The sequence below is a fragment of the Raphanus sativus genome, chromosome 1, assembly GCF_000801105.2.
Source record: "Raphanus sativus cultivar WK10039 chromosome 1, ASM80110v3, whole genome shotgun sequence".
In the NCBI taxonomy this organism is placed as follows: domain Eukaryota; kingdom Viridiplantae; phylum Streptophyta; class Magnoliopsida; order Brassicales; family Brassicaceae; genus Raphanus; species Raphanus sativus.
Window position 1 is genome coordinate 8,228,191 of NC_079511.1, and position 19,505 is coordinate 8,247,695.

The 19,505-nt window shown below is 30.4% G+C and overlaps 1 protein-coding gene across 4 annotated transcripts; it reads left to right on the top strand.

The window, feature by feature from the left end:
- Nucleotides 1–12,401: 12,401 nt before the first annotated feature.
- LOC108829872 (transcription factor MYB34) lies at nucleotides 12,402–16,380 on the top strand. Of its 4 annotated transcripts, none has more exons than XM_018603496.2 (3): nucleotides 12,402–12,670; nucleotides 14,458–14,587; nucleotides 15,741–16,380. In XM_018603496.2, the coding sequence occupies exons 1-3, from the start codon at nucleotides 12,538–12,540 to the stop codon at nucleotides 16,288–16,290; spliced, it is 813 nt and encodes a 270-aa protein (XP_018458998.1). In that variant the 5' UTR covers nucleotides 12,402–12,537; the 3' UTR covers nucleotides 16,291–16,380. The 4 variants fall into 4 exon arrangements, with proteins under 4 accessions (XP_018458998.1, XP_018459063.1, XP_056865104.1 ...); XM_018603561.2 differs by having other exon boundaries at nucleotides 15,753–16,380; XM_057009124.1 differs by having other exon boundaries at nucleotides 12,403–12,670; nucleotides 14,466–14,587.
- Nucleotides 16,381–19,505: the final 3,125 nt, after the last annotated feature.

Here is a 19,505-nt window from a genome sequence, read left to right on the forward strand (position 1 = left end):
CCTCTCACTCTTCATGGCTTCTCGGATGCGGATTGGGCAGGAGATACAGACGATTTTGTCTCTACCAGCGCCTATGTCATCTATCTTGGGGGCACACCTATCTCCTGGTCATCGAAGAAGCAAACTGGTGTGGCTAGATCTTCTACAGAAGCGGAGTACCGTGCCGTCGCAAACACAACTTCTGAACTATGTTGGATTATATCCTTGCTGACTGAACTTGGTGTAAGACTACCTGCAATACCTGTGATCTATTGCGACAACATAGGTGCAACTCATCTCTCTGCCAACCCTATCTTCCATTCCAGAATGAAGCACCTAGCTCTTGATTTCCACTTCATTCGCAACAATGTTCAAGCTGGAAAGCTGCGTGTTACTCATGTTTCTACGCGTGATCAACTAGCAGATCCTCTAACTAAAGCTCTCTCCAAACCACGATTTCAAGAACTCATTGGCAAGCTTGGAGTTACAAGAGTACCTCCAGCTTGAGGGAGCATGTAGATGATATGTATATATGAAAAGGTTCTAATTGTCATTAGCTTAGACCTAGACCTCTTATGTACTCTATAAGTATTGTATTCTCTTCACTCTAATAAGACATCAAAGCATCTAAACCTATAGTGATCGATCACAAAATTTATGGGAAAGACAATTTCTTCTTTTTCAAAATTTAGAATATTGATTAATCGTTGCCCAAAAAAAATATGATTAATAGTGAGCTATGTACAGCTGTAATTTAATTTACCTTTTCTAAGTTTTAGAATATTTGCTACAATAAATAACTCTAAGATTAAAAATTTAAGGTAAAATCATAATAGGAATTTTATTTTACTAGTATAGATTCTAGTAGTATTTGATATTTATATATTTTTATTTTTATTTTTTACTCAGTAATACAAGTTTATAAAGACATATTCGATAGGTATACAGTAGAACCTCTATAAATTAATAATCTATAAATTAATAATTTCTACAAATTAATAAATTTTACCGGTCCCAAGTTGGACCAGTGTTAAATATAACAAAAATCGATAAAATAATAAGATAATAATATTTTTAAATTTTCTATGTAAATATATAGTCCCCTTAAAATCATAAATTAATAATTTATCTGTATAAAATTTTTATATAAGTTAAATATTATATTGTTGGTTTTATATTCACAATGAAAATTCTTTATTTTTCTTAACATTTCAATATATTTTGATAACATTTAGTAAAATTATACCGAAAACCACTTAACAATTCTATGAAACATAAAATTATACATAAAATAAGATAATAAAACAATATTGAAGTCAAATTTCTAAAATTTAAATAATGTACATACAGTAAAATAAAATATTTTCTTTTTTATATAAATAAAAATAAAAATAGAAAAAATCTAAATAAGGAAATTTTTGTAAATTAATATCTCTATAAATTAATAAAATTTCAAAGTTCCAACATTATTAATTTATAGAGGTTTTACTGTACTATTCTCGTATAAATTTTCGTATTTTCCTTTGAGCAAATAATTTTATTGTTTAAGAACTACTTTCACTCATAAAAAGATCTTAGTGACACAACTAGCGAGTGACTAAAGTAATTAGGTTATATTCTACTATATTTTATTTTGTGGCCACATAGATATGAAACCATGTTTTAATTTGATTGGAATATTTGAAGAAATTAGTTTTTTTTAACACAGAAGAGATATCTATCTATAAGCTATATCTATACTATTAAAACATAATTTTTAATATGAATCTGCTCTTAGTTTTTTTTTTTAATTATTTACAATGAAAAGTCATTGCTATATTAATTAGTATTAATAAATAAACATCCTAAATCTAGCTCAAGGAAAAATTTAAACAACATATATAAATCATTGATCATATATTTGGTTCTTGCTGACCTGATTCGAACAAATCTATTGTTGTTATCAGGGGCGGATCTACTCTATGCAGTAAGGGCGCAGCTGCCCCCAGTAAAATCTATAATTAAATGAAATTACATAAAGATTATGGAAGATTATGTAGCTTAGTTGGTTAAAACCTACCCTCATCTTTGTGCTCGTAGATCTAATTTAGATTGAACTCATTGTAATGTTTTTGTCTTTAACATTTGTTTCCCTATGGAATTTTTCATATTATTCAATGAAGTAGTCGTTAAAAAAAAAATCTGCCACTGATTTTTACTATAAACAATGATTGCATAACAATATATGGGTATGAATATTTTTAGTGTTCATTATTAATATATGAATATAACTGGACCCTGACGTCTAAAATATTTATATTTTCATATTCTAATTTAAAAAAATATTATAACAAAAAAAATCTAATTATTTAAAACATGATTAGAATAAGATTGTATTATATAATCTGTAAGCACACCCGGTATATATATATGCATATCTATGGTATTGATTTTTGAAAAAAAACGTTACATATATAAACCAAAATAAATATTTAATTATACTAGGAAAAACTAAAAATTTCCAAATAAATTACATAATTTTAAATATTTTAATCGGGATCCATACGGTTTTGATTTGGGTCTATTCAGATTTCAGATTTTTATGCTTGGAGATTTACATCCTATTTCGAGCATTTTGGGGTTGGTTTGGGTATCTATTAAATTATGTAAACAATATAAAAATTAAAAAATACCTTAAATTCTCAAGATAAATTAAATAATATAAATCTACAAATTTGAATAATATAATTTATTTATAATTTTTGATGGAGAACAAATTTTTAGATATGGTCGGTGTTTTGAACATTTTAGGGTATCTGAAATATTTGGTTTGAGTTTGAATCTGGTTTGGGTTCGATTCAGTTCTTTGGATCCAGATGTTTTCTCCATTTCTATCATTTATGATAAAAAAAATTATAAAACAAAATTTGACCAATGAAAGACATGTTAGACGATATATTATTCTATTTCAGTTTTTAACTTTTAAAAATAAACTAATACAAATGCGAGACATGCTTATGCTTATTTAAATAAAATTATATAACTTAAAAATATATATTTATAGATAGAAAGATAGTTTATAATAAATCAAGTTTTGTAAAAAAAATAAGCGTACAATTTAAAAATGCCGGTCAAAACCTAGTTTACTCTTAAAAGTTAGTCTAAATGTTTATATAAATAAGGGATATCCCATGTCTGGAAAAAACTGAAGAATAATTATTCCTTTTATTTTTAAATATGGTCATGACGTCACGCAAATTATTTTAGCCTTTTTCCTTAAATCAATGTGAACTAATAATAGAGTGGTTTACCAAAAAAAAGCAAATTATAGAGTGACATACTGATACAGAGAAGAGAGAGAAGAGAGAAAAAGCGGATCGAGATTCCGGCGGTCGGTCGGCGCATGAGCGTCCGTCCCGCCGCCGGAGTCTGTTTTTCTTTGAGAACAAGTCACTAGCGTTCAATTTTCCGGGAGGCGGAGGCTAACAGAGCTCCGTCGACGCCGCTTCTTGTCGCCGGGCCGGGGAAGCTTCTTCAGTTCTGCCGGCGTTGGCTCTTGCTTCTGGGGAATGAGAGCTCTCACAGCTTCACGCCGTCGGCTTTTGGCCCTAGACTTTTAGAGTTTCGTTTTCTTTTGTTCTGTTTTATTATTAGCTTCTCTCTCGATTTCTTAGCGCCTCTGTGGTTTTAGTTCTTGATTTGGTGGTTTTGAGATGACGGAGATGTTCTCAGTTGGGATGAGCGCGATGCATGCGACGAATAGCTCTTGGGTGTTGGGGTAAAGGACGGTGGACGAAATCGCGCGGTGGCGCTTGATTCTCTCCAGAAACGGTCGCCCTTGAGATCGTAGATGCTCGTGGTTGGTAAGGTGTGGAGATTCGGAGATCCGGTGTGTCCGGTGAACCGACGGGGAGTCTCCGGTGTGAGCTAGGATCGGTGGTGGCGTGAAGGTCTGCGCGACACGTGGCCCTCATCGAGGAGGATGATCACACGTGTCTGCTCTCTCTCTGCTTTGCAAGATCGGCGCGGCGGCAAGCGTTGGTACCACCGGTTTAGCTAGGGTTTTCGTTGGTTTAGTGAGTTTGGTCTGCATACCCGGTTTGGGTTGGTTTGTTGGGCCCGATGAGATGGGCTTTGTAATTTGTTGGGTTTTGGCCCGTTTTAATATATTTTCTTTGACGGAAAAAAAAAAAAAGAGTGACATACTGATACTGTTTCGGTGTAAATTTAAAGGTTATTTTTTTGTGAAGTTAGAGTAGTAACTCATGCATTTAGGGGGGTGTATTCAACTTAGAGTTTCAGGTGATTTGTATTAAAATGACAAATCCACTGTTATTCAAACATGAATTTTAAAAACTCATTTAAAATACACTGTTATTGAACTTGACATTTCGTAAAGTACTTTGAAATCCACTGTTATTGAAAATATTTTAAGTTGTGGGATTTTAAAGTTTTGAAGTGATTTTAGGGTGTTTGGGTGGAGTTTCTTAGTTAAAAAAAATAAAATTCAAATCCCATTGTTTTAGGTGATATTCTAGAGTAGTTTAACAAAAATCACCTAAATCTCTGCAGCTTATTAAAATCATCTAAAACTCCATTAAAAATCAAATTACATCAAATGTTAAACTGAATACATCCCCCTTAAAGAAATTAGACTCTACTCATCATGCTGCTCCAGATAAGACAAGAAAATCCCAAGAAAGACTCACAACAACATCAACCTTATCTTGTTTTTTTTTTTTCAATTTCAACCACTTATTAAACGATTTAAAAGAAAAACATAAAATATATACTTATTTATAATATTGGTTTAGAGTTGATACTCTTTAGAATTTTCTTTCTTTTCATTTGTAATTTTTTAATTTTTATATTTTATGCTTTTAATATTTGCACAGGTTCCTATGTTCTGAAGAAAAAAAATATAAAAAGAAAAGATTGTGTTGTATGGAAACGGGCGATAGAAAAAAAAACAAGTACAAATGCAACATGTCAAACTTTACTTTGAACAAAAAAAAGAATCAGTAGCAGACATGTCATTTTCTGATGGCGAACGCCTACGCGTTCATGAAATAATTGCTTCCTCTCCGTGCATTTACATTCACATGATAAAAATGATTTAGAAAAAAATATATAACGACATGACAGTTCATGATAGCAGCGAAGTGTGCATAATAAATAATGAAAAAATCATATTTAAAACACGTGAACGAGTAAATTTTGCACGTGTCAATATAAATCACCAACAGAGGTGTGAAATCATAAACAAATATATAATTTGAAATCGATCTAACCGATCCAAACGCTTAAAATCAAATAATTACTACGAACCTTTTATATGAACAGGTTAGCAAAGATAACATTTCAACATTTCGACTAGTTTAGAGAGAGAAAACACTCTGCCTTCTCTCTAAAGCCAACACACCACCGCGAAAATAGTTACCGCCGGCGGGTTCGGCTCTTGATGCCGCCGGTCCGGCCCCGATCTCTCCTTTTCTTTTTGATACGTCCTGAGTCGGGACAGGATCACTCAAACGGACTTAGGGGATATAAACTCGCCAAAAGGGAGAACTAATGGTTTGAAAGGTGACACAAAGGGTTGCGGAAGGCCGAATGATACTACCAGAGGTGAACTCCGAAGAGAACTGATGGATTGAACGGTGACACAAAGGGTTGCGGAATGACCCAATGATACTACCAGAGGTGCTTGATTGTCGCCTGATATGACTCACAGGTCCGACAAAGAAGCAAACTCGATCTGTTGCCGGATGTGACGCACCGGTCCAACGAGAAAGAGAGAGTTACTTGGAGCTAACCACACCAAGAACAATAAAAGTGAGATACTCTCTCAAGGTTCCAAAAATAAACACTCAAAGCTTATTTTATTTCATTGATCAAATGGCCTTTATATAATAGGCAAAGCATACAAAAGGTTTAGTCAAAACCTAGAAACTTGTAAACTAATAAATATTATAGACTTGACTAAATACCAAAGACCAAAGACCAAAGACCAAAGACCAAAAACTTTTGACTGAACTTGGGAAATTGTGCTCGCGAAACTCATCAGCTGGTCGCACTCTTTTGCATGATCGACGGTCTCTGAATTGCCGTCAGATTGATATATTATTCGACCATGGCTTGCATTTTCTTATTGGGTCCTTCTTTCTTTGGGCTGAAATATGTTTATAAACATATTTTTCATAAATCATCAAACCCATCTCGTTTGATCCAAACACATAAGCCAAACTATCTTGATTTGTTTCTGCTGCTGATTCAGGGCACATCATTCTCTCCTTCTTTAAAAAGATTTGCCCTCAAATCTGTCTTTCTTTAGCTTCAGATAGAATGATCTCTTGGCTTTTCATAGAACTTTTTTTTTTTTTTTTTTTTTTTTTTTTTTAGAAAAGAAGATGAAAGGTAGAAGATGGATGAAGAAGATGGAAAGATGAGAAAAAAAGTGAACGGACAAGTACCGGTTGAGTGGCTCTGATACCACTTGATACGTCCTGAGTCGGGACAGGATCACTCAAACGGACTTAGGGGATATGAACTCGCCAAAAGGGAGAACTAATGGTTTGAAAGGTGACACAAAGGGTTGCGGAAGGCCGAATGATACTACCAGAGGTGAACTCCGAAGAGAACTGATGGATTGAACGGTGACAAAAAGGGTTGCGGAATGACCCAATGATACTACCAGAGGTGCTTGATTGTCACCTGATATGACTCACAGGTCCGACAAAGAAGCAAACTCGATCTGTTGCCGGATGTGACGCACCGGTCCAACGAGAAAGAGAGAGTTACTTGGAGCTAACCACACCAAGAACAATAAAAGTGAGATACCCTCTCAAGGTTCCAAAAATAAACACTCAAAGCTTATTTTATTTCATTGATCAAATGACCTTTATATAATAGGCAAAGCATACAAAAGGTTTAGTCAAAACCTAGAAACTTGTAAACTAATAAATATTATAGACTTGACTAAATACCAAAGACCAAAGACCAAAGACCAAAAACTTTTGACTGAACTTGGGAAATTGTGCTCGCGAAACTCATCAGCTGGTCGCACTCTTTTGCATGATCGACGGTCTCTGAATTGCCGTCAGATTGATATATTATTCGACCATGGCTTGCATTTTCTTATTGGGTCCTTCTTTCTTTGGGCTGAAATATGTTTATAAACATATTTTTCATAAATCATCAAACCCATCTCGTTTGATCCAAACACATAAGCCAAACTATCTTGATTTGTTTCTGCTGCTGATTCAGGGCACATCACTTTTCCTATGTTTTCTAGTTTTTTTCTTTGCTTGCGGCCATGCACGTTTCCCTCTGGTGGTGGTCCGTCTTCGGTTTTCCGGGAACCGATGGTCTCTTCGCCGTACTTCGCCGGAGTATGATTTTGGGGCCATGCCGTTTCTGCGTCGGTAGCAGTTGCCGGCTTTCGATTCTTGGAGAAAGGTTCGAGCTGTGTGTAGGATTGATTTGTGTGGGGGATAGTGGCCGACTTCAGAGGAGCTTTCGGAGATTCCGATTGAAGCTCTTGGAAGTTTGGGCCTTCGATTGATTGACCTCGTTTCCTTTACATCCAATATTTGTCATTGGAGGTGGAAACGGTGGTCGTGGTTCTCATCCTGGTGGTTCCGGTGATAGTGTTCTGCTTCGATTAAACAGTGTCGACTTCAGACCGAGGAGGAAATGGGTGATTCGCGATTCCGGCGAGATATCGGTTGCGACCCCGGCGACAACGACCGACAGACTTTGGAGATGACGATGCCTCTTCCGCCGACATGTGACCCGTTGGTGTTGATGCTTCAACACGTGGGTGCTGAGGTGGGAGACAGATTGTTGGGTCTCCATTTTTTGGGCATGTGGTGCGTTTCAGTTTGGGCTTGTGATGTATTTTCGTTTTTTGGTTTGGGCCGGATTTTTGGGCCTTGTAATATTTTCTTTTGTTATAAATAATGTCGGCAAAAAAAAGCAAAGATAACATTTCAAAGTCTGAGGAAGAAAAAGACAATAATTTTTAAAACAATAGTCTAATGACTAAATTTTTTTTTTGTCGACTAGTCTAATGACTAAATATATAAGAGAAAATTAGATATTGACCCGTGCGACCGCACGGATATTAATTTTCTATTTTAGTTTCTATTTATTTATACTAAATGATGTATTTGTAATATTTAATCGTTTTGCATTGACTACGTTAGGGATGTGTATTTGGATACCCACTCATTCGGTTAAAATCTATTTGGGTTTGAGATTTCCGAGTTTAAAGATTTCAGCAACATTCAAATATTTATAAATTTTGGTTTCGGTTTGATTCGAATCTTTGCGGGTTCGGTTCGAATACGGATAACCCGTTTGAATTATTTTAAAATTTTCAAAATTTATATATACTTTAAATTTCTCAAAACATATAAATTTGAGTAATGTAAGCCAAAATATATAAATTAAAAATTAAAAAACAGGTTAAACTTCAATATTTGGATGAAGAATAAATATATATTTTAAATATTTTTGGTTTTTGATTATTGTTTATCTACTTTATATATTACTTTTAACTATTTTTTATATTTTCAAATAGTTTAGACAACTTTAAGTTGACAAAAAAACTTTAAAATATCATTAATTGTTGAAGAATAAAAAAATACATTAATCTAACTAAAAAGACAAACATTAAAATAGGAAAAAAAACACATTAATCTAACTGAAAAAGACAAGCATTAAAATAGGAAAAAAATAAACACATTAATATAACTGAAAAGACAAGCATTAAAATAGGAAAGAAATAGTATATTTATAATATTTGATCGTTTTATAATGATTAAGCTAGGGATAAGTATTTGGGTATTCACTCGAATTCAGTTAAAATTTATTCGGATTTGAGATTTTCGAGTTTAAAGATTCTAGCTCTATTCGGGTATTTATAAACTTTGGTTCCGGTTTGATTTAGATCTTTGCGGGTTTGATAACCCGTTTAAATTATTTTTAAATTTTCAAAATTTATATATCTTTAAATATCCTTCAATCTAAAAAATATAACATGTAAATTTGAGTAGTGTAAGCTAAAATACCTAAATTAAAAATTAAAATAAATTTAACTTGAATATTTAGATGAAGAATAAATATATATATATTTAAGTATTTTTGGTGTTTTGATTATTGTTTATCTACTTTAGATGTTTACTTTGACTATTTTTTATATTTCAAATCAACTTAAAATAGCTTATATCTTGGATATTAACTCGAAAATAGCTAACATATTGAAGTATATAAATATGATTTAAATAAATTTGAATATCCGAAACATTTCGTTCAGATAAGGTTTAGTTATGGTTCTCTAGATACCAAAATGGTAAATCCGTTTGGATATTATCTAGTTTCAGTTTAAATTTGGTAATACTTTTTTCGTTCGGATTTGTTCAATGAAGAGTTGATATTGTAATTTCTATTAATTGTTTGTCCAATAAAATGTAATTTTTTTAATTTGACATTGGTTTAATTGAGAAGTTAATAAAGTGTAATTAATATAGATTTAATTTTAGAAAACACATTAATGTAAGTGGAAAAAACAAAGCATTAAAATATGAAGTATTATTTAATTGTGTATTTAATTCAATTTTAATTTTGGAAAACACATTAATTAAATTGGAAAAGAAAGCATTAAAATAGGAAAATTATTTAATGTCAGTGGCATGAAAGTGTAAATAACACTGAAAACTAAGGAGCATTCTATATGTGTATTTCTCTTTTAATAATATAGATAGATAATTCATGTTTTGATATAAAAAAAAATAGATAATTCATTCACTTTGCTGATTGATTTAGATTAGAACCCAATGAACATATATAATTTGGGGTCGTCTTGCGTATTTATTTTTTTGCATGGCTTGCGTAATATCTGAACTATTTTTTTTTTAATATCTGAACTATTGATCGTCGGTTTCCATCCAATAATCTTTTAATAGACATGCTTTTGCATTTTATTTTGGGAAAATTGCCAAAACGGAACAAAAATTCAGCATGGTTGTCCCTATAGTATAAAACCATCATTTAGTTGTCCTTTTAGTATAATTTCTTTCATAATTCCAAAACTAACCCTTGATTAATCTAATTAAATACATTAAATTAATAGAATTTAAAATAATAATAATTAAAAACGTTTAAAAAGGGAAAATAAAAAAAACTTTTAAAATTTTTAATAAAAATAAAGTTTGTAAAATTTAATAAAATAAAAATAAAATGTATTTTCAGAGTTTGTTTAAACTTTTTATTAAAAACTTTTTGTAAAGTTTTATTTTTATTTTTATAAAGTTTACAAATTTTATAAATTTTGTTTAAAGTTTTTATTAAACACAATAAACTAAAAGAATTTTAAAATTTTTTAATTAAAAACGTTTTAAAAAGGGAAAATAAAATAAAACTTTAAATTTCTTTTAATAAAAATAAAATTTGTAAAAATAAAAGTAATTTACAATTTTTTTAATAAAACGTTAAATAAACTTATTAAAAACATTTTACAAAGTTTTAATTTTATAAAAAGTTTAAAATGTTTTTATTAAAACTTTAATGAAATAAAAAATTTAAACTTTATAAAAATAAAAATAAAACTTTACAAATTTTTTTAATAAAAACTTTAAACTAACTTTATAAAAAACATTTTACAAAGTTTTATTTTTATAAAAAAATTAAAATGTTTGTAACCTTTTGAATTTTATCGAACTTTTTAATTAAAATAAAACTTTTAAAAATGTTTTTAATAAAAATAAAATTTGTAAACTTTATAAAATAAAAATTAAACTTTACAAAAAATTGTACCTAATTGTATAGATATGTATCATAGAGAATAAGAGTTTGTGAAGAAAAATCAAAAGAAAAACTATGGAAAACCATAGATTAATGAAGAAGACAAGGGAGAATCATTTTTTAAAAGTTTTTGACAAGTAAAATCGAAAATAACACGTTTTAGGAAGTTAGAATATGTTTAGGAGATTTTTAGAATATTTCCTTAACTGAATTTTTCATTAATTTTCGCAAAAATCAGGTAATCTTATCCGTAGAAGGTGCATTCTAAAAGTTTAGAACATTGACAAAAATCTAGAATACGCTTTCTACTTTTAGTAGACGGAAGAGTACATTTTAGAAAATACATTCCGCGAAATTTAGAATACTTAATAAAAGTAGAAGATGCTTCCGGATGAAAAGTAGATAGCTTTAAGATTAGTAGAATGCGCATTCCACTTTCTTAGAAAATTAGTAAATATTAGAATGTACATTCTAAAAATAGTAGATGAACGTGTCTATTTTAGAGATCGCTTTCTACTATACTATTTTTCGTAGAAGGCACATTCTACTTTTAGTAGAACGTATTTTCAAATTTTTATTTATCAGCTTTTTGAATAAAATAAAAATATCAGCATGTGTATATAGGTGTTTTATTAATTCTTTATATTTTTAATTTTTTTGATTCACAAAAGTATTTATTTCATTAGTTTTCAAAAATACAAAGGGTAAAAAGGAGAAAAATTGGACAAAGAATAATTTATACCAAAGGGACAACACCCTTGTTTTTTTGTTCTCTATTGGCAATTTTCCCTTTTATTTTCGCAAAAAGTGAATACTTAGCTAAGAGCATGATTAACCATAGAATCCTATTAGATTTCTTAATGACTATTTAAGTAATAAATTTTAGCTAAGAATTTTAGTTAAAAGACACCAAAATTTTTGTATTCCAATTGTTTTTTCTTAATTAAAGGCACTGGTTAAGAATAATTAAATTGAAAGCAAAAAAATGAGGTGAAAAAGTTAAGAGCATCATTATTGGTGTTCCTTAGCTCTTGTATCCTTAATACACATATATATGTATGTGTATTAAAGATCCAAAAGCTAAGGAACACCAATAATGATGCTCTAAATACTTGGGAAGTGATCTCGAAATGGAAAAGATCGTGAGCGAAAGCTCAAAGACCGATGTAGAAGATGCTGTGAAAACCGAGAGAGTCATCGTCTGTGGTGGGTGTGATGAGTTTACAGCATCATCTTCCTGACAGAAAAGAAAAATAAGTGCCGATAGAAAAATAAAAAAAATAAATAAATAAATAAATCAAAAGGTTTGATGACACGTGGTTGCAAAACATTCCTAAAAATCGGTCACCAAAATTCTATATTAAGGATGGGTAATTGCAATTTTATTTAGTTTGAATTTAATTAAATGAGTTATTTTGTAAAAAAAACCTCTTAAGAAACATCGATAATGTAGCTACTTTATTGGTATAGCAAATAACTAGTAATTGTCTACTATAAAACCCAAATAAGTGAGCACGCACCTATTACTGTTTTGAGAAATACTATACAAAAAATAATTACCAAATAAAATATTCATATAAAACAAAAAAAAATGAGGGATATTATCTATTTATAAAGTAGCTACAACTCTTACTTCACTCAAGAGACCATTCTAATTTAAATGAAAGAAGCGAATTAGGGAGATCAGCCATCAGTTTCCATATAACTCGGTAAGCTCTTCTCCTGTTGTAAGGTGAATATCACTTGGCGATATAGACTTGGCTGGGCTGAGAGATTATGGGCAGAGCGACGTGGTTCGATGCCGACGGGACAAAGAGAGGAGGATGGACGGACGAGGAAGACCAAAAACTCGTCGCGTATATCAACGAATACGGCATCGGCGACTGGCGTTTTCTTCCTCGCAAAGCTGGTAATATCTATATATTACCCTATATATACAGTTATACGATTGTTTTGTCTATTTCTTACTAAGGACATCTCCAACCCTACTTCATTTTCTACTCCAAATATTATTTTGGAGTAAAATCCTCTCTAACCCCACTTCATTTTCAACTCCAAAATAGAGTAATGGCTAGGGTTACTCCATTTATAGAGTAATCTTACACGTTACTCCATTTTGGAGTTGAAGTTTTTTTTATTTATGAAATAGTCCTTTAAATCTTTAATATTTTTTTCTTACTTAAATAATATTTTAAAATGATACAGTAACATAAAAAACAAGATATTTCATTATTTAATAATCTGACATTCGCGCTTCGGTATTGTGAAATGACCTTTCGTTTTTGAAAAAAAAAATATTACATGAAATCATGACTACATGTATAATTTTACACAACATGATAATTGAGGATGAGCGTGAACTCGATGCACCAATTGAAGTTGCAAGAGAAGCTCTACCTCCAAAGATCGAAATTGCAAAAAATAAAAATGTCTGATTTCAAAGTTTTCTTGCCGATTTAAAAATATCAAAGATAAAGAAGTTCATTTTTCATTATGAAATCCATTAATTGATCATTTGTGGAAAAAATATTCTAATGTTCATTATTGAACCAACTTATATATTATGCTTTATTCTATTTTTATGATTTCTTGTATCTTTTAAAGTATTTTTGCAAATATAAAATAGTTGGGGTTAATTGATAAACTTTTATAATTATATGATATTATTAACAATTATTAAATATTTTTGGAGTAAAAAATGGAGTAATACATTGGAGTAAAACATCACTTCATTTTGGAATTGCACCATTTTGAAGTAAAATTTGGAGTAATACATTGGAGATGCTCTAAACACCAAACATGTTTCGTAAGAGCAAGCTACATAATCGTCGTGTCCTTTTTATCTAACTCCACCCAAACATGATAGATTTTTGTAAATAGTGACAAAATGCGGCTCCTTGGTAAGGCGAGAGCTTCAAGCCCTAGTCTTTGCATGTCTAGTTAATAAATCTCTTTCGTTGAAGAATTAATATCTTTTTTAGAATGTTGTTGTTAAATACTCTCTCCGTTTCATTTTAATTGCCGTTCTAGGTCGATGCACACAAATTAAGAAAACATATGATTTTGTATATTTTCAAGATAGAAACACAATTATCTATACATCTAACCACATTTCAACCAATAGAAAAATAAAATAGAAAATCTTTTTAATAAATTTTATATTGAAACTCTAAAACGACACTTATCTTGAAACGAAAAATTTTCCTTACAACGATAATTAAATCAAAACAGAGGGAATAGAAATTAATACGCATTTTATTGTTTCACTAACCATAAACCAAAATGAAATTAAGGGACAAAATGAGAAACTTTTAATCAAAAGGATCTTTAGTTTTGGCTTACATCACTAAAAACTGCAGAAAAACATCTCTAGATAAGACGAAAAAATAAAATAGAGTGCAAGATGTAAAATAATCTTCTAGTAAGGATACTTTTAGACATTTTTGTATTAATCATTGCTTGTAGTTTTTTTTTACCATTATGGTATTTGTTACTTGTAAATACTGTGAATGTGTTTCATGTGTGTTTTCTGTATATATTGCAGATCAGCAAAAAGAAAGTAATATATTCCTGACGATTTCAGTCCTAGCCACAGTATTATTATAGCAAAAATAAAAATCACAATATTAAACTGCTAAAAAAATTGTATTAACCAAATTTTTTTGTTTGTATTAATATTATTTGTGATGAAAAAAGGTTTGCAGAGATGTGGAAAGAGCTGTAGATTGAGATGGATGAACTATCTAAGGCCTGGGGTCAAGAAAGGCAAATTCACTCCAGAAGAAGAAGAAGCTATCATGAATTTCCATTCTATTCTCGGGAACAGGTATATAATTAAATTAAATATTTAAAACGATTCATAGTCACAATTTCATGCTTATATTAAAGCATCTGTATAACTGTATGTATATATTCGTTCAAAAAAATTATGTATATAAATGCTATTATTAAAGCATCCGTATGTATATTCAAGACACCGGCACCAATTGTGAAAATTAAATGTTGTGAGATACAATCGTATAGCAGTTTCAAGACACTGTATGTATAGCAGTTTATTAAATACTCTCTCTGTTCCAAAATAAGTGAGTTTTGAGATTTTTGCACGTTAATTAAGAAATTACAAACTTTTATTTTATTTTTTTCGTTTACCTAAAAACAATAATGATTAAAATAATTTCAACCAATAAACAATTATACTACAGAATATAAATAATTAAAAATATTATAATGCATTTATTTTTTACTTAGAAACTTGTTGGAACAAAATTTTTTTCCTAAAACTCTACTTAAAGTGGGACGGAGGGAGTATTTTAAAACATTGGTGGTACGGATACAGCTATTAGGGCACAGCTTATATTCAAGACACTGGCACTTATTGTAAAAATTAAATGTTGCGAGAAGCTATTTTGTTATGATTATATTTTTAATTTTTTAGCGCATCTAAATAAGATATTTACGGCAGAATAGTACAATTTTCATCCAATTATTGTTTTGAATATTTAATTATTATTTAACTCAAAGAAAAACTACATTTTTTGTAAGGATTTAAAAGAAGTTTGGTGCTTTTTATCTGTGTAAGTCGGGAATATTATAACAGAGAGAGAAAGGCATTGTAAACCAAATAATTAAAATGTTCAATAATAAGTAAAAAATAAAAAACAACATTATTAATAAATTTTATCAAGTAGTAAACATTAATAGGTTAATATTTTAATAATTAAATATTTAATTAATAGTATTAGTGTTTTAAAAAATTATACTATTTAAAAGGATAAGTGGTTTATGAGTCTTTCAGTATTTTGAGAGTTATTTTCAGTGAGAAGTTATAATCTTGTTTTTCTATCATAACTTTCTTTTGCTTAATTGTTTTAGCCAAAAACTATTGTACAAACTAAAACTGTCAATGCTAATGTTCCAATAATTTAGATAGTACTCGATGCTTTTTTGTTAAAGAAATTTAATTATATTTAACTAAAAAGAATCTGTTGTAGATGGGCAGCCATAGCACAACAGATGCCGGGTCGATCAGACAACGACATCAAAAACCATTGGAATTCTTGTCTCAAGAAAAGGCTCGAGAGACAAGGAATCAACCAAATGACCTATCAACCAATCATTAACCTCGCCGTCAAAACACCGTCGTTCAACATAGATTGCGGCAACTCTTCCTCCTCCACGGTGAGTGCATCTCCATCTTTCTCCTCCTCCGGCTCAGCCAGTCTCCTTAACAGGCTTGCCACGGGTATCTCATCTAGACAACACGGTGTCGACAGGATCAAGAACATCTTCTCGGATCCGAGAACCGCAATCATTACTGGTCAAGAAGAAGAGTTTGAAGAGTCGAAGAAGGATCATGGGAAGGCTTTAGCAAGTGATGACCAGGAAGATGATTTTCTGATGTGGGACGAGGAAAATATGAGGCGTTTCATGGAGGAGATTGGTCAAATGGATCCTGAAATGAACGGAGTCTGTAACTCTAGTTCGTCGTCACCGTATGGTATCTATGAGACTAGCCTACTTGATGACTGACCTACTTGATGATCATCTCATTTGATTAATAATGGTTTACTATGTATGAGAGATGATCGTTTATGTATTTACTTGCCACATCTTTTTCTTTTTTGCACGCTACGACAAAGAATAATGTTTATCTACCGACCAGGAGGGCGTTCGGGTACCCGTTCGGGTTCGGGTTGGGTATTTCGGATTTTCGGATATTTCGGTATAGGAATATAGAATCCGTTCGGGTATTTCTGTACTTCGGGTCGGGTTCGGATATTTTTAATTCGGGTTCGGTTATTTCGAATCGGGTTCGGATATTTAGATTTTAGAAGAAATAAAAATAAAATTTTCAATTTTTTAAGTTTCTTGTATTTAAAATATATATATTTCACTTAACTGATTTTTCTATTTTTTATAGATTGAATGATTAATAGATTTGGAGATAATATTTCAAAAATTAAAAAAAATTAATTTGGCTATTGTTTTTAAACTTTGGATGTAACTTTTGTTAATACATGAAAAAAAGTTTGAGATGCATTTTAAATGAATATCAAATTATTTTCTTCATAATTATATATATACTATATAATCTTAAAGTATGTGTAACATCAATATAAATATTTTAAATAAAATGAGAGATGTAAACTAGAAAAATAAAGGTACGTATACATATGTTCAGTTATCTTCGGATATCCATTCGGGTTCGGGTACTATCCGTTCGGGTTCGGATATCCAATCTCTCTTAACTTAATATCCGTTCGAGTATTTTGCTACTTCGGTTCGGATTTCGGTTCGGGTTTTTTGGGTCGGGTTCGAGTGCCACTTCAGGTACCGGGTAAAGTGTCCACCCTTAGTCATGTGGCTAGGAAATTTATGAGTTCGTGATGATTTTTCCCTAATCGTGCAATTACTTTTTTAATTTAATCCTGAAGAGAATCTTATGTAGTTTTTCTTTATGAGTTAAAAAGCATTTTGTCTGTATCAGTTGTGAGAAAAGGGAACAAGTAGCAAATTATATTTATTTAATAAAATAAAATATGTGTTGACAATTCAATCGCATGCATTCTTATCTCTTTTTATGGAGTAGGATGTTTTACAAAGAAAAAACAAGTAAAAACAAAAGACAATAATAAATTTGTGATAATGGCTTCTTCTGTTTTAGTTCTGGTCCACACACTGCTTTGGATTTTAGGTTTATTATGTAACTTACTTTATGTAATATTTACAAAGTTGGTAATTTTATTTGGCCATGATCAATATAGGCTGCAAATGGTAATATTTCATTATTTATGATCTAAATCTCTTTACTTTTATTAACATTAGCACGATTGTTTCTTCTAATAGGAAAATAACATTACCACGACTCCTTGGAGACGGTTTAAAATCAAGAAATACTGGCTAAGAAAATCAAAGATATATCGAAATGTCTACATCATACATCGTGGCATAGTGCGGTCCAAAACGACGTCGTCAGGACCACATGTAAAACGAAGTTGTCATAGCCACGTGGAAAACGGACCTGGCTATCAACTACGTTTTAAATTAGTCACGTGATAGGTATGCGCCTACTTAATTATTGTGTTACCCTATTGAAAGCATACATTTTTTGAATCTGTTGATTATTTGGTAAATTGACTTGAGTATGTTGTTATTAGAAAGAAAATAATTGAGTAGAGTATTAGCACCATAGTGAAGTACTAAAGTTTATAAAGAAGTTACAAAAATAAATATGCAGTTATTAAATTAATCGAATCTCAGTTTTCATTTGTAATTCGAACAGCTTTAGTTGATATAAGAAAACTTTTTGTGCCCCATATGCTACAGAAGTTCTTACTCTACCCGTGATTACAATCATAATGCCAAATTTTTTTTTTGATAAATCATAATGCCAAATTTTATAGACGTCGTTGCATTATATATTGTATTCCATATTTCATTTTCGAAGAAACAAGATGAGGACATTCTTTCTTAAATTGTAACAATAGATTGATTTATGTAAAATATAAATTGATACTGTCTAAGTATGGTTATATGAAAATACACTATATAAAATATGAATAGTACTAAATAAATGCGTGAAATAACATTTGAATAATAATTATTATAAGTGAAATATAAATTTAATAGTTTTCTAGTTATATATTATGATAATATTTTGACATATATTTATTTTAAATATGTCTATCTAATTTGATAAATTAAATTCATAATCAATTTCATTTTAAAGTATCTATATTATCTAGAATATAAAAACACAACAATATTTTCTAACTACCATATAGTTAAAAATGTGTGGTTCCTACACAAAAAAGTTCGAAGTGAGTTTTTTATTAATTTATCTTTCATATTTGTATTTCACATCATCATTTAGCTATAGCACTTCCTTTTCTAATAGCAGATCATAAGAAATTTTATAATATTATTTCCATTGGCTGCTGCTGGAACACACTGCACATCAAGAATCTTTAGTTTAATCAACTAAGCTCATTAATCAATGTAAAATATATGTTAAGAACAATCACAAGCAAACTGGACACTAGTCTCTTCTTATAAGCCCTTTTTCAAAGAAAAAAAAAACTGGAAACCAATCTCAAGTTTTGTTGCATCGAGCCGTATGAAGTTATTTGAGGTCCCGATATCAAAAAGTTTTGTTTTCCGATATCAAAAGTTGTACACACTGTAAATGGCGAGTTGATTCTTGTCATCGACCAATCCCGTCCCAGGTTTATAGTTGGCCTTTGAGGATTCGGGAGATCATATACCGTGTAGAAAGTAAGTCTTAGCAAAAAAAACAGGAATCAAAGACTTGAACCAAAACCGAACTAAAATATCTAAAATTAGAATTGAATTCGAAGTTCCAAACTTTCAAATATCCGAATATATATACTTCATATACTTCTATATTTAAATTAACCGAATCAAAGCGGAATAAAATCAAAAACCAAATAGATATCCGAATATGTAAAGATATTAACTATATATACATATAAACATAACCATATATATATATATATATATATATATTATATATATATATATATATATATATATATGTCTGGAAACGACTGAAAATTGGTTAGGTAGTAAATAGATTTTCTACTCCACTATCCAACTACTTGAAATACATGAACCTAACGATACTCAAAATGTCTATACCTAGTAGAAATTATTGAAATGAGAAACAGAAAATGGAAGAGCTCTCTTAAAGTTAAAGGTTTTCCCTTGTGATTTACTAACCTTCC

Bases quoted from the DNA above. Each gene is read 5' to 3' on its own strand.
- LOC108829872 (XM_018603496.2), top strand. From the start codon at position 12,538: ATGGGCAGAGCGACGTGGTTCGATGCCGACGGGACAAAGAGAGGAGGA. The intron at 12,671-14,457 runs GTAATATCTATA...TGATGAAAAAAG, and splicing joins TTTTCTTCCTCGCAAAGCTG to GTTTGCAGAGATGTGGAAAG. The intron at 14,588-15,740 runs GTATATAATTAA...TTAACTAAAAAG, and splicing joins CATTCTATTCTCGGGAACAG to AATCTGTTGTAGATGGGCAG.